The sequence below is a fragment of the Plutella xylostella genome, chromosome 20, assembly GCF_932276165.1.
Source record: "Plutella xylostella chromosome 20, ilPluXylo3.1, whole genome shotgun sequence".
NCBI lineage: Eukaryota > Metazoa > Arthropoda > Insecta > Lepidoptera > Plutellidae > Plutella > Plutella xylostella.
The window spans coordinates 451418-467876 of record NC_064000.1 but is presented as its reverse complement, the minus strand read 5'-3'; the positions used below and the strand labels follow the sequence as shown (position 1 = coordinate 467876).

At 38.1% G+C, this 16459-nt stretch overlaps 2 protein-coding genes across 11 annotated transcripts in view; one reads left to right on the top strand and one right to left on the bottom strand.

Annotated features, from left to right (window-relative positions):
• Nucleotides 1–2940: 2940 nt before the first annotated feature.
• Nucleotides 2941–13253, top strand: LOC105381580 (pancreatic lipase-related protein 2). The gene is made up of 8 exons (XM_048628359.1): nucleotides 2941–3072; nucleotides 3962–4100; nucleotides 5363–5459; nucleotides 6326–6486; nucleotides 6966–7088; nucleotides 11128–11370; nucleotides 11957–12137; nucleotides 12996–13253. The coding sequence occupies exons 2-8, from the start codon at nucleotides 3965–3967 to the stop codon at nucleotides 13207–13209; spliced, it is 1155 nt and encodes a 384-aa protein (XP_048484316.1). The 5' UTR covers nucleotides 2941–3072; nucleotides 3962–3964; the 3' UTR covers nucleotides 13210–13253.
• Nucleotides 13254–13468: 215 nt separating this feature from the next.
• The window catches only part of LOC105381589 (protein 4.1 homolog), a 60081-nt gene continuing 57090 nt past the window's right edge, over nucleotides 13469–16459 (bottom strand). For all 10 annotated transcript variants that reach the window (XM_048628358.1, XM_048628355.1, XM_048628354.1 and 7 more), the window contains 2 exons: nucleotides 16023–16133; nucleotides 13469–15543 (listed from right to left, as the gene is read on the bottom strand). In XM_048628358.1, the coding sequence (XP_048484315.1) occupies nucleotides 15472–15543; nucleotides 16023–16133 (183 nt within the window). In that variant the 3' untranslated portion in view covers nucleotides 13469–15471. The remainder of the gene's footprint in view (nucleotides 15544–16022; nucleotides 16134–16459) is intronic.

Genomic DNA, 16459 nt, shown 5'->3' with positions numbered 1-16459 from the left:
AATAAGTAGGAATCTTTGTTAAACTAAGTGCCATTATAAAACTTTTACTATCTTCCGATAAGTAACTAAACACATGTTACTCTTTTCAAATGATTTAAATTCGTAATAAATGTATTTTTGCACGAAATTGTTTTATTTACCAACACAAATTAAAGTCTTAACTAATTGTCCTGTCCTTGTATTTATTGTGACGAGAATTAAAAACACCGAAATCAAAATATGTCGGATATAGGACAAACTACCTTATGTGAACTATTGTTCTAGGTACACATCGTACTTGGCTTCATTAGTTGATTGGATATTGAATACTTACCCAATCAAAATATCTTCATAAAACGTTCTGTAACTTCTCTATGAATACAGAATATTAAAAAAATGTGAGCTAAAAGGACATTCAGGAGGTATTTCTGAACAACTTTTGGTGTTCTACACATACCTATAAAGTTGCAAAGTTGGAGTTTTCTTCTCTGTATCTGTGCATTGTAGTCCATTTTTGCAAGTAACTATGTATGTGTGTGTATATATGTCCTAAAAAAATTATTGAAGAGGCAGCTAAATAAATGACAATGGGCGTTTTGGGACCTCTGTCCAATAAAGACGAGACATACATCGTTGGATAGCTCTTTTTAAGTGAGCAAAAAAGTATTCTGACGACAAATCCGTATAAGTTGTCCATTTTGAAATATATTCGTCGGAAGGAAGTATTTTTCTATGGCATTGATGACAGTTAGGGCGTAATACACGTAAACACGTATTATTGAAATTGGAGAAATTACTTTCAACTGGTTTTATTTACTGAGATAATAAACAAATATAATATTATATGAAATATGATAATTTTGTTATAAAAATTAAAAATGAATGTGAAAAACTAACAAAAACATTAAAATTACAGAAATAAAATATAAAAACTTTCAAGGTACGATTATTCTAATTGGACAGTAAATCAAGACTTCCGTTATTCATATTCTGCTAAATAATACCTTTTCAACGACGTATCACTCATTTCTATTGGTGCTGGTCTCAGCTTCCATATATTTGTGCCCATCATCATTTGTGTTCTATTCAAGTCCCCGAATATTTTGTACTAGTGGGAACTGACTACCATGGGAATCCATACCAAATATTTCATATATGTATTTTTAATCTCCGACAGAAAAGAGAGGTGTAACGTGTATAAGTGTGTGTAATGGGTATCTGTCTGTAGTAGCAAAGCTCCCAAATGGCTGGACGGATTTTTGATATAATTATTTTGGCTCATCGGTTATAATAATGTTAACGTTAACCACGGTGTTCTTAGCCATATTTGATCAAAATCAGCTTTTCCGTTCAAAAGATGGTTAGGTCATACTCTATTTAAAGCTCGTCTGACAAACACTAAACCCCATAATGAAGTCTAAGTCGGTAATTGATATGCATCTAGAATAACAACGATTTGTCGTCGACGCACAATACTCGAGAATATTTAAGATTCTCTGATTGCGGCAATCTTTTCAAATTGACAAGAATTCATCCACGTCAATGTAAATGAGGACAAACGATGTTGATCGGGATCTACGGGTACCCGCCACTTATGTTGTATAACGTTTGAAGTGTGATTCTATATTTTAACGATCATTCATCAGATAAATTCGTTTAGTGTTCCTGATGTAGGGTAGGTATTTAGCTAATAAGTCTATCAGTAATTACGTGATTTTACCAAAGTATCAATTTACTTTTTAAAAATTATACGTATTGAACAAAAGCATGTGCCATTACTAACTTAGGCCGGTAGTACTACGTATCGCAACCATCGCAACCTAATCCTCATCAGTCCTAATTTCGTACGTAAGTTTTTTTACAATAACAGTAAGCAATATAGGCAATCGTTATGTGATTAGGTACAAATTTACCTAAATTTTTTGTTAATACGTAGTATGCTTAAGTACCTACCTTCTTACTTCTTATTACTTATGATTTTTCATATAAGATGTCAACAAGATTAATTAAATCGAATTAATCAGTAGGAAAAAATAAAAACAGATCGGTGAGGTACGTGTCAGAATAGCAGACGAAGGGTTCCGTATTCACATTAACTAAGTACCTAATAATTTAATAACTTAAAACAGATACCTTAGACCCAGAGTCCTTAATAAAGTTTATTAATTTCATTTCTATTCTCATTCATGATAGTACAGTCGAAATTCTTACACTTAACACAATAGGATCATTAAAAAGGTCTATGAATACTTAATATTATACATCATCATCATCATCAGCCTATGTCAACCCACTGCAGGGTATAGGCCTCCTCCATGTTATGCCAAGTCCCACGGTCCTGTGCTACTCTCATCCAGTTTGGTCCAGTCACTCTCCTAATGTCATCGGACCAACGGGTCGGCGGTCTACCGACTGATCGCCGTCCCTCCCTTGTAATATTATTCGAAAGCGTTTATTTTTATTTCCACATCATTTGATTTATACTTAATTATTCCCACAAAAATGATTCATCAGTTAATGGCGCTCATTAAATTTTAATTTCTCTTCAGTAACTACTCATTCATTATAAAAGTGTCAGGACTGTAAAGTTTAGTTAAGGGTTTATATGATAACTAGCTGTTCCCGCGCGCTTCGCTTCGCCTTAAAAAGTTTTCCCGTGGGAATTCCGGGATAAAAAGTAGCCTATGTTCTTTCCCAGGGTCTAGACCGTATGTATACCAAATTTCATCCAAATCCGTTAAGTAGTTTTGGCGTGAAAGAGTAACAGACAGACAGACAGACAGACAGACAGACAGACAGACAGACACAGTTACTTTCGCATTTATAATATTAGTAAGGATAAAGCATCGTATAGTACGTGTTGTGATGCTGATCACTACTCATATTATAGTTTTTGCATATATATAACATTGACAATGTTGACATCGCCCGGAGGATCTAGAGGTGATTCACAGTAAGTACCTACCTACCTACTTGGCAAGTAGGTAGTGAGTAGCAGCCACAGTCGAAGGTAGGGCAGATCGACGCACAGTAGTCCTTCCTAGTTAGTGAAGAGTTGACGTGTGGGATTTAACTGGACGATATAACAAGTCGGTAAGTTAAGATTTTTTTAATAAACAGTTTTATAAAAAATATGTTATGGTACTTATAAGTATAAGTAAAAAAAAGTAGGTGCAGGTAGGGCAGTATCCTATCTGATCCTGAAAATTTAGAGGAATTGCAAAAAATCTAAAAAGTTTGACTTAATGTTTACGGTAAGACGCGACGTGAATTTCTAATTTTCTGAATACACTACGTTTTCGCAGTGGTAGGGATGAAAAAAAGATTCGACGATCCTTATGCTATCTGTTTGTGTTATTCTTATTTAAGTAGGTAGTGGGTAGGTTATTTACTTAGTTAATTTTTATTATAATAAAAAAGTACTAACATAATATGTAAATCATGGTAAGTACCTACAGTATTAGTTACACCACGTTACACTTAACGAAATTAAAAGAAGCGATAACATTGATTTTCGCTTCGCTTCATTCATATATTAAATTATTTGAACCTTAACCAAATCGATTGAGATTTGTCGTACTTACCATACTTACCATATTGATACGGTACTGCGATAGAATCATCAACATATCATCACCTAGGTCCAGCTATAGTGTTCTCCGCCGATTCAAATGTCACCATAATAATATATGTATTTTAATGGGTCATGCATCCAAGCGAATTCCGACTAACGATGCAGGAGTAGATAATAGTAAGCGTGTGCGGGTGCAGTACACATCAGAAGAACTCTCTGTTCCATCACTCTCATAACCCAATGGGACGGATTGATTAAGACGTGACAAAAGTCCTAGCGTCGCGCTCGCTCTTAAGGCTGCGCGATGTGATGGCAATGCAAAACTTTTGTCACGTCTTAATGGTACCTCGTGCTAGCCCTTCTAGGCTATGTCACCATGTACATTCCTCACCAGCTCCATATCCTCAGGCCATGTTGCTGCTGGTGCTGCTGATCGCCACGTGCTCGGCGGCGTCGTTCAAGGACCTCGGGAAGGGCATCCAGAAGGAGGTGGTGGCGGTGGCCACGCCCGTCGAGGAGACCCTCGTGGGCATCGGCTCTAGCCAGTGTGAGTATAAGAGCCTGACGGTCTACGTATGTACTAGGGGTGGATGAAAGAAGCCGCTCCGGGTACAGTTCGGTCCAAATAACTTGATAGTTTCTGAACTGACCAACTGCCAAGCTTTGAAAGTATGAACCGGCGGTTTGTAAGGAGTTTTTACAAGGTACAAAAGTGGATTATCTTCAGAACCACCCAGTTTTAAACCGAACTGTAAGTTCGGTTCAAACAACGGTTTAGGTTTACGTTACAGTCTGTACCGTTATAATCTATTTATCAAATATACAGGCTGTTGCAAAAAGGGTAAGTATAGTAAGCCTGGGATGACTATAGGTATAGGTTTATTCTGTTTTCAGAACAAAAGTGGTTAACAATGCCCCCCTGGTCACCGCCTTTCGGACATCACCCTGTACGTTTGTCCCGGCCGGTTTCTGAAGCCGAGAGTCTCGGAAAAGCAGTCACAGCTAACCATGGTTGACTCGTTAGTTAGCCATTGAACTTGGCACAACATCACATAACAAGGGGCATCAGCCTTAGATAGATTAAACCAGTTTTGTAAGGAAAATACCGAAACCTTAGTAGGAATAATATTGTCGTCAGTTCCGCATTACTATTTATAAATGCTAATCTGATTTCATTCCGAGAACTTATAAGTATTTACTTAAACAACAAACTTGAGTTTATTTTTATACGAACTTTTTTATATAATAGCCTTGCTAGCTAATTTTAGCATGCTCTAAACAAAATAAAAGTAAACATCATGAGTTTCATGAGATACATTAATATGACTGTAAACCACGAAGGGGTATTCAGTAGTGACTCGCAAGCGAGCCATCCAGTTTTCGATGTAAGTAAGTACATTAATTTATAAATACTCACGTGATAGGTTGCCAGCCGTATCGCCGTTTTTTCATGAGTACAATACACTTAGTGAACACAACTCGAATCTAGACGCTTTCCTCACAATGTTTTCGTTCACTGTAAGAATACGTGGTATAAATGCACTTTAATCCCTTATTTCTAATTAATTAATTGTTACAAAGTATCATTCGAACCCACGGCCTCACGAATAAGAGCCAAGACCTACACTCATCCGTTACGTCACCACGATTCTGAAACATGATGATTTGTGTAAGACCAGCAACGCTGATTTTCAGCAGCAACCCATTATATTACTCACGCAAACTTTCTTACCTGGCTCTGACCAGCAGCGCTGATTTTCAGCAGGGAGCCATCACACACGCCTTGTTTAACCGGATCCTCTCCTGCAGGTTCCAACGTGAAGAAGCTAGTGGGGGTGTCGTACGAGCAGGTAGACGGCGAGGACGAGCCCGACCTGAACCAGCTCACCCTCGAGTACCGGGACAAGTGAGTCACCTATAGTAGCTAGTTATAGTTAGCAACACACCAAGGGGTCTACAGGCGCCTTCAGCGGCTAAGTGCAGCGCGGAGGTATCTTTGATGACGTCAGTCAGATGGCGTCTATTGTTTATCTAGATCGATTCTCAAACCTAGCGATTTACCTGGCGGTAAAATTAAGGGGGCTTATTATCATTTATTTTATTTATAATTTATCGAATAATTAGCAAAATTCATTATGTCAAACATTCTACCGATTCGACATTGATCGATCGTTGCAAAATTCCATCATACATATTTTGATATCAGCCACTTATATCGAGTGTGTGACACCAGAGTGACCTAGGTACAGTTCGATGGAAAAATTTGGCCACAACCTGTCACGGCCACCGTGAGTCACTTCAAGAAGACCATGGATGTAAACTGGTTCCATTTGTTTACTAGATTGTAAGAGTTCTCAGAATCAACCGAATTACAGATATTCCAAGTTGCCATTAAATCTTAAGGTCAATCTTTACGTAAAAGGAAAGGTAATGTAGCTAAATCGGTAACTCGTAAAGCTTTTACTTTATTTCGGTGCTTCAGAATCGGCCACATTATTAAATAGGTAGTTACTTAAGGTAAGGTTTACCCGTGGTCCCGTTAGTTTCCAACTATTTCACGCTCTAGCAAATATAGACCACCCGAGCCCAGCTTAGACCCTTGTTACACCTGGCGAGTAGAGTGGCGAGACAAAATCCTCGGCCGAGCACTCGTTCAATTGCTAGCCGTTCATTGGCTGAGGATCGGCCGAGGATACTGTCTAGCCATTCTGCTACATAGGTAGGTGTTATCAGGGTATTAGACCTACGTAAAGCCTACCTTCCTACCCCCAGGTCAGTGCGCGTGATCTACAACATCACCACGGCGGCGCGCAAGATCGTGGAGTCCCGCGACTACAACCCCCGCGACAAGCTGCTCATCTTCATCCACGGCTTCACCGACAGCCCCGACAACGCCGGGTTTGGGAACATCAGCGACTCCTTGCTGAGAGGAGGTACGTGGTTGATAACCTGGATGTTTGCCACCAACGTATTGTGGTGGTAATATGGCTCGAACTTTGAAACGGAGTTAAGGACTTAAGGGAATGTGTGTAACATTTAACTAAATCATTGGAATATTAAACTTTATCATAAAAGCCAATAATTGTAAAATCTTGGACACAAAAGCTATCCCAAGATGTGCCACAACAGCACTATCTTATCCCGTCTTTCTCATCCAACCGATTATTTTTATCGACAGTCTAAACTTCAAGCCGGACTGAGCTACACTACCTTTGCTCGCAGACTCGTCTATCCCAATAAATAGTCCAACACCCATTACAATGTGCCTAATGTAATGCCCAATGCATAGATAGTAAAATATCCTCACAATATAGTTTTCCACTACTACGGTTCTCATGCCACAATTTCCGTACATAATCGGTTTTCCTCTACGGTACTAATGCCGCACCATTTAAAATGGTCCATTTTCCAGGAGAGTGCAACGTGCTAGCTCTGGACGGCAGCTCGCTCATCAAGTGGCTGTACCTGCGCTCCACCACCTACGTGCGCTTCATGGGCGAGCGCCTGGGCGAGGTGCTGGCCTCCATGGTGCATCGTGAGTAGAATTTATGCTCCTATTAGCTGTACCCGCGAGCTTCGCTTCACCTTAAAAAGTATTCCCGTGGCAATTCCACGATATGTGTTAATCCAGGGTGTCAGCTAACTCCATACCAAATTTCATTAAAATCGGTTGAACCGTTTTGACGTGAATACGTAACAAACATACACATACACAATTCATACTCAAAAACTTTCGCCTTTATAATACTAGTACTAGTAGGATAGGATAATTGACAATCAAAATGTCTATAGGCACCTGCGACCATTCGTGGTGTTAGAAGCCGGACCGCTAGGCTAGCAGCCTAACACTCGACTCGAAAGATTACGAATTGAGGTATACCTAACGTGACCATATTTTTTTTTTGTCAAAGCGGGACACCTGCGGAATTTCATATCCCTCAAAGATACATATATTATCTTTCTTTCTTATCTTCTTATCTTTTCGCTCAGTGTATCAATTGAAAGTTCAATCCCTACGATGAAAGATAGAAATGTGAAAGAGATGCATGAATGGTGAATGACCATTTTTTTATATTTATCTAATAATCTTGTAAAGTTGATATATTTAGGATACCTAAGTACTTAGGTACTATGTTTTTATAAATATACCTGACGGGTACACTACATAAATCCGAATTACTTTTTTACAATTATGAAAATAACGATTTTTAAATTATGAATTTCATAGTTCTAGTAAATTTTAAGTTTCCGAATAACGAAAATTACGAATAGTTGATAAACGAAATTTCAAACAACAGATTTATTAAAATGGCCAAAGTAAATTTTTCATATGTTATAATTTTGATGTTTTAAATGTACGATGTTTTATTATATCGAATTGTTTAAATAACGAATCCCGAAGTTTTAATATTTCGAAAACACAAATCCCCGAATGTAACTTACTTAACAATTTAAATATTTTTTTGCTTCGCTCAGCTTCGATTTTTAGACATCTATGTGCACCTAAACGCTCCTCTTCGCTTTGCTCGTCGTCGCACCTATCTTTAGGTTTAGGTCCTAAGGTTTTTAAGGTTAAACACCGTAAAAATCCGAGCAATTGTTTTGCTTTGTTGTGTTACTTAACAACAAATACTACAAATAGTTTTCTATTTAACAATATTTTTACTCTATATTTGAAACGCTCCGCTTTGTTTTTCGTTATCTATGTGCACCTAACACGCTCCTCCTCGCTTTGATCGTCGTCGCATATCTATCTTTAGGTTTTGGTTCTAAAGTTTTTGAAACGTTCATTTTATTTTTGACAAAATCACGAACTATCATATTTTTGATCCGGACTTGATATTTTTGTGATTTATTTGTCTGTATTTTATTTTTCGTATACTAAAGTAATCGTATTTTTTAACGATCGTGTATTTAACAATCGTAATAACAAACCTTCGTGATTATTATATCTATTCGATTTGAAAAAATCGTTATTGCAATATTTTGTAAATTAGGTACATATTCGGTGTTTTCAATTCGGAAAAAAGTTTTTCAGACAGATTTGAGTAGTTTAATTTAAAGTTCTTATCAATAGTGGATCTTATCTTATTTTCACATTCATAAAAGTTAATTCAGATTACTTTTTTGGAAGCCATGTACTCCCACGCATTTCTTCTTTGTTAGGAATCGGTAGGTGAGCGAGATAAATTTATATACACGATAGAGCAAGAGCAAGTCAACGATCGTCACTGAACGAAGTTACTCGCGGAGTCTCGTTGGAACTCGGACTCATATTACTCCCTATAGTCTATGTGAGTAAGTGATAAGAAGATAAACAGTTGTCTCAAATGATTAAAAGAAAGAAAGGAAATATGGGATGAAGTTGCAAAATGTAGGTAATTTAAATTATCGTTTGGTCTGTTTACGAAAGCGGGACATATTTGCCCTCGCGGGGGACAGCGGGACGCACAGCTTGAAAGCGGGACTGTCCCGCCCAAAGCGGGACGTATGGTCACGTTAGGTATACCTATTCCTCAACTAAGTATGGTACACGCCTGGCCAATGGGTTTAATTGGTCCCGTCTCGACGTTTTGGAGAACACCAACGATAGTTGATTCGATAAAGTTCCTTGATGTTACTGGCTGGTGTGATAATGCGTAAAAAACTGAAAAATAAAACTGGAACTTTTCAGATATTTAAAAGTTAGGTGAACCTAGTTCGAAGGTGTCCAAATTCAATTATAGTCATAGTAGGTATACTTATAGTCGTTTGCAATAGAATCCAACAATCATGTAAACAAACCAAATTGTCACGATTACTCCGTAATCACATACATTTGACGATCAATTATGAACATAGTCTGATTTCAACGAACGCACCATTGTTTTCACATTATCTTCAACACGATTTAACTTGTATTTATAAGTTAAATTTGTGAAAACATTTGCAACGTAAAAATTTCGAAGTATTTGACAAGCTGTCATCTTAGTTTTTTACTCATCGAACTCTATAAGTCATTGAAAAGTTAGTGTTGTTCGTAATCTGAAGTTATCTTTTATTTTTAATTTAATAAATTATTTTAATTTAATATTATTTGAATACAATAATATTTTTTTTTCAAGAGGTTAATATAATTAACCAAAACGAAAAAAGGAAGAGGAAGAAATGAAAAAGCTCGACGGCATTTTAGACACGGCAAGCGATGACACAGTGGTTCCATTTATAATTACGGTCACCGGCGACACTTCTGATAGTGATGATGACGAAGACGAAGATTTAAATTTGTTTTAATAAACACTTTTTTATATATAAGTAATCAGTTTTATTTTTTAGTCTATGGCTTGTATATTTAATCTAATTAGAACACTTTGACATCACTATGGGCATAAACAATACGCTGTCAATGTCAGCCCGCCATATTTGTTTACATGATTGTTGGATTCTATTGCAAACGACTATACCTAAATAAATTACAAGACTACCTTGTTGGCTACTTAAGTTTCAAGTGTGTGTTTTGGATATTATTACGTATCTTACTTATACTACAGTTTCTGATATTATTTATTATTATTATTTATTTATTTTTACCTATCGTAATTAGTAATAAGTAAGTATATCTATTGTATGACCATTCTCACAGCGGAAGGTCACAATATCAACTAACGTCATCATTCAGTAAATATCTGGTTAATCACCATAATTTCCATGTAAAGTGTACCTCGTTATATTAATTAAATGTGTCTTTATGGTTGGCACTTACTTACTGATACAGATGTAAATAGATAACTAGTTATTTGCTACCGATTGTTTGCAGCTACTGCTACGATTAGGATCGTATTCCTTATGTATTGTTTGAATGATAAGTAAATACATGCTTATGCTAAATACATACTGTGTACATAATTAAATGAGGCATCTGACAACCTCTTTGACTGCGTTTAGCTCTGATAAGTTTTCATCGTAAAGCCTTTCTTAGATACTTAGCAGAAGTTACCTCCACCCTAAATGACATGCCGATCGACCTCTTGAAATCTACAGTTTATACATAAGGTGGTTACGATTATCGATTAAACTGGATATTTCAGTATGATTCATTGAGCTTGGATTTAATAGGATTACCGACGCGACGTCTCAACATGAACATAACATACCTTTGTCCTATCATCCTCATTATTGTACCTAATCATGGCAGGACTATGAATAGCTTATTGTCACGCGATGTCTGTATGTAGGACCTGTCATAATTAGATCAAGCGGAAAACTTGGAACGGAATCTGTATCGATAGAAACTGCTGTGTTATGTTCTTATAATATTCGCGGATAAAGGAATAAAGTAATAAGATGAAAATGGCGAACGGATGCACACTATCTCACTCACACTCACAAGGCGTAGGTATTTACATTACTACGATTAGGCTTCAGTATAAATATTCCTTCCCACTCCCATTTATGTTAAATACTACAATACCGCCATTTCATACTGTTCCTTTACCTGCAAGCGTACCTCCACTCCACCTATACTTTGTTAAAATGCCGCTGATAACTTTTCCTTCACCACCTAATCCTCCTCACACTTTAACTTCTGTCCCCAGATGGCGTGGACCCCGCCTCCATCCACATCATCGGACACAGCCTCGGCGCCCACATCTCCGGGTTCACTGGCAAGCAGTTCACCAACCTGACCGGCGCCCGGGTGGGCCGGATATCCGGGCTCGACCCGGCCGGGCCCTGCTTCAGCCATGTCGACGATGATGTGAGGCTGAATTCTACGGATGCTGACTTTGTTGATGTTATTCACACTGATGCGGGGGTTTACGGGATTACTGATAGTGTTGGTGAGTTTGAAACTTCAATTTTGTAGGTATTAGTATTAGACTACTGAAGTAGTACTAGGCCCATATAGACGTCCTAACTTTTTCTATAAAATTATTGGATTTCCAACACTTAGCCATTAAAAGTATGCAAACTGAGTTATAAAACTAACAACAATAGAATTGGTCTCATTCGAGCTCCAATATGCACGAGCTATACCTAGGTCTGATAGAATAATTTATGAGTCAGTTTCCACATTTGTAATAATTATCCTGCCTTACCTTATACCTTTTATAGCTTACATACCTCCCTACTACTACATTACTTATACGTTTACTCTTCCATTCAACTCTGGCTCATCACTTCCTTCCCGTAACCCTCACAATACCTATACAGGGTGTCGCAAAAAGGGAATTTTGAAATTCAGATTTCATTTTCGGGCTTAGATATAACATGCTGCACATGTTTCAACTTATGAAGGCCCTCTGTACCACTGGGGTACCATAGGACAGCAACAACAACATGTTTTAACTTATAGTATACCTTTTTGCAACGCCCTGTATATTATCTTACATCTGGAACCCTCAATCACAACCCCCACCCCCGCAGGCCAAGTGGACTACTTCCCCAACAGCGGGTCCCAGCAGCCCAACTGCTTACTACAGTCGTGCAGCCACAGCCGCGCCTGGCTGTACTACGCGGAGAGCATCGTGCGACCTGAAGCTTTCCCGGCTGTGAGGTGTGAGGATTGGGAGGCGTTCAGACGCGGGCGATGTGAGAAAGAAGTCAGGTATGTAAGGTCCACAGCGCTAAAGACTACCAAGATATTACACGATTTATAGCAGTCGAAATCGCGTTTCGTCTGCAACCATTGTGGCAATAAATGTCGTGCTGCTATTGGACTATACAGCCATCAACGACGGTGCGGCCGTCGTAGCTCATAACCCACGAGCGCTGCAACAATCTTCTTGTATAGATGCTGTGGCCAATGATGAGCTCTAAAACTTCAATACCGCGATGTGGGGTTCATTCATTTTTTGCGCGTTGCGATTTTAGTGCCATCTGTTGGTAATAATCGGTACATCGTAGCGTGATAGGTCGCATTATCTAGGTTATATTATGTATTGTATAAGACAAGGCAGCAGCTATACTGCCACAGCCGCGCCTGGCTGTACTATGCGGAGAGCGTCGTGCGCCCCGACGCCTTCCCCGCCGTGAGGTGTGAGGATTGGGAGGCTTTCAGACGCGGCCGATGTGAGAAAGAAGTCAGGTGAGTGAGGCTGCATAGAATCGCGTTAATTGCTTCGGTCTACAGCGCTAAAGACAGCTGCCCAACGGTTAGCGTAGGAATGTCTATTTATAGCAGTTAGCTCTGGGAATGTCTATTTATTGCAGTTAGCTCTGAAACATCAATACCGCGAAGTAGGTTTTCAATGTCAATTCTTGTTGCGCATACATTTTCTACGTATTTGCTGACTGCCCAAGGTTGTCCGGACATATATAAGGTACAGTTTATACGTGATACCTTCAAGCACCCTCAAAATACAAATTAAGCTAGGGACTTCTAGCACAGTAATTCTTCCCACTATAAGAATGCACTTTACAAATTAATCGATTTATAGTAGTAACCGTATCTTTCCACCCCCAGCTACATGGGCTACCCCTCAACCCCCGGCACCAGGGGGCGCTACTTCCTACAAACAGCTGATGAACCTCCATACGGGACCGGCCGGAATGGAACCCGCTACCACAACAACGAGGGCATCGTCAACAACCTGGGAGGACAGGCCAGCAACTTGACCAAGAGCGTGGAGAAGGGGGCTAAGGGGTTCGGTAATCAGGTCAAGAATCTGTTTGGGTAGAGAGGAGGAAGAGCTAGTGTTTAGCAAGTAAGATTTGATCAGATGCCGCAATTTGTTAGTGCAATGTTCGATTCTGAAGAAAAAATAAATTAAGTTATTTATAATTTTGATGATACGCTCTCTACAATCGGCGTAGATTGGTTGACTTTTCAGAATGATGTGCCTGTAAAATGTATTATTTATTTTAATAAATTAAATCATATGAAGTAGGGTATGTGTAACGTATGCCTAATTCTTATTTTGAATAAAAACATGTGAATTTTAAAACAAAGCATCTTTATTTAATTTCTATTTATTTATAACTTCTTCTTGTTACATAAAAAAAATACGAAGAAAGGGACAACTCTTTTAAAAAAATAAACATCTTAAAATAAATATTCTTGTAAAGACATTAATAACACAAGGAATTGAAAGGGACGTACTAAGATCAGATATCAACGAATATGTCATTATTATACAAAAGCTAATAATATTAATTTATCTCCGTATTTGTGTAAACTGTGATGCTAGGAACAACATATTCGCTCACATCCGCACAGAAATGTCAAATTCGTAAAATTAAACTGAAATCAGATTTCAAATTAACATGCAAAATATACCTTACATACATACAGTATTACAAAACGTTACAACTAGCGTGTAAGACAAATATATTAATTGATATTTAATAATAATTGTACAATATCATTTAACTTTACTGTAATCTAGATTTATAGAAAAAGTTTAATGAAAAAAGTCGTGTCATGATTAAGCTAGCTTTTAGTGAAGGTTGCGTGGAACCTTTGGAATGTCCTGCGTTTATACAAACATGAATAAATCGGTTGCTCTGACGTTATAAGTTATAACGACAACATATAACTTCATTAACATAACATGTTTTAATTACACCGAGATGAGTGCCTGTAATGATTTATAAATTTCAAATGCTAAACTGGCCTTATATTAAAGACATATTGAGGAGTCGAGCTTATAGACATCGAATAAAGATTACATTTTGTGATATTCGAAATAACATAACCAACTTTAAAACGGGATCCGTTAACTTTTATTATCGCATCACTGATTACATTATTCCTAATCATCTCATTTTAAGGCAAAAAGCTATTACTTACTAATATTTTGTAACGAAAATTGTCATATATCGTTATTTATTTGTATAGACACGGCACTTCTATCATAACGTATAATACGTACGTCTATATTCTAAGTAGCACCTAAATGCTGTATATACCTTGATTTTGAGGCAACATTTCATAATATTCATATTACTTTAACATTGAATACAGACATAAGGCAAAAGCAACCTCTTTCTAAACGCCTTTTATAATAAACTTTCCTTTATTTAACGAACAAAATAACTTTAGAGAGGTCACTAGAGGCCATGAATAACGAAACGTATATATTTATCATTAGTCCCGCATTACATTGTATTTTATTGAGATTTCGATAAAAGAAAATCATTTTTAACCTAAACGGTGGTTCCATTTTTCTTGTGTAATATTTAAAGCTACTGACAAAAACAATTACGGTTTAATATATTTTAGAAATACACAAACATTTTTAAATATTTTTCTTACTATGGCAACATTTATGTCTGAAAAACTACCAAGCTGGAGATTTGAATATGATTTTTAAAAAGACACTTGCATTTTATTCTTATCCTAGTGAATTCATATTTGTAGAAATGCTGTTTCGTCATCGTCAAACTAAACTTAAATAATTTCTACAATAAAATTTGCATTCTTACATAAAACATTACTTATAAAAGTGCGTTTCCGACGTCACAACATCCAGTACAATCAACGTTATCGTTAATAGCTAATAATTATCCGTTATATAATTAAATAACTTAATAATTAATATTCGCAGTGTTGTCGCTTACAACTAATGTGTATGTAACTCAATATGCATACTCGTTAAGTTGTAACAGTTCAATATCAACCATCTTGTAACTCGCAGCACTGTATAACATTCTCGGCAGTTACTCGATACAGTCATTCTACAATGTACACGTAGCGTCATCTATGCATTCTACTCACAATACTAACAATATATCTCATACAACGACGACATCTAGCGGTACGCGAATGAACTACAATACAATGCCATCTATCGGGGCACGAATGAACTAGTTATCCAAATAGTGTCATACCGTTAAGCGCCACCTAGCGGTGTGTGGGTGGACTCGTTGGTACCTGGTGGCGCCGCCTGGCGGTGGTCGCGGGCACTAGCTGGCTACAAGATGGCGGCGGCGGGGGCGGGCTACGGCTGCGTGCTCTGCTGCTGGATCTCGATCTTTTCGACCGTCATGTCCGGGTTCATCGCTGTTGCTTCCTGTAGGGGGTAAGAAAGTGGTAAGTGCTACGAACGGAAGGAGAAATTGTTCTAAAACGCTATGTTGGAGCTATTGTCTTGAGAATGAGCGAGTTTATAACAAAGCACTAATCCAAACATCGGGGAATAAATGCCACCGATTGAAACAATGTCAGAAAACGCTTCTACAAATGTCTGCCTTATCTCTATACATGGAAGTTTGAGCCCTATGTATTACAGCAATAGTGATATGAGTGGTGTCAGCAACACATACACGTCCTGACCAGCTACTCGTGGAAACTTAAACCCTAACTACTTTTCTAGGGCAAGGCCTTCTCCTGGTTAGCCACTAAACTTGAACCTCATGATTCAAGCAATATTGACCTGCAGTGAAACATAGTCAAATTATCATAGTCAAAAAACCCTCATACACGGCCGTCTAAAAAAGCCCAGCTACGCCTGGAAGTCTGAATCCTATACTGTACAATATTCATAGTGACCTGGATGGCCTCGGCGAGCGCGCGGTCGTGGTCGATGGGGTCGCCGTCGGACTGGATGGTGATCTTCTGCTCCACGCGCGTCTCCACCACGCCGTTGCGTTCCGTCTTGTACTGGAACAGAGAAAATTACTTATTAATTTCTAGTAAAGTAGATTACAATGAGAGTTGACTAAAATGGCGGCCGACCGCATGTATATAAGACAGCATTCGAAGCTCGACTATCTACCTCTAGAGGCAATAAGATGAACATCAAGGTGTTCATCAAGAGACCTAAAAATGTCAAGTTTCGACTACGACAAACGATAGAGCTGGCTTAAGGATTCGTCACGAGTAGCCAGTCGCTGATTGCCCAGGATGCCAAAATGCGGCCAACATAGGGCACAGTGGCTACATCAGCAGTCCATTAATTACTAATAAATAGTGAAGCAGAAGTAGAA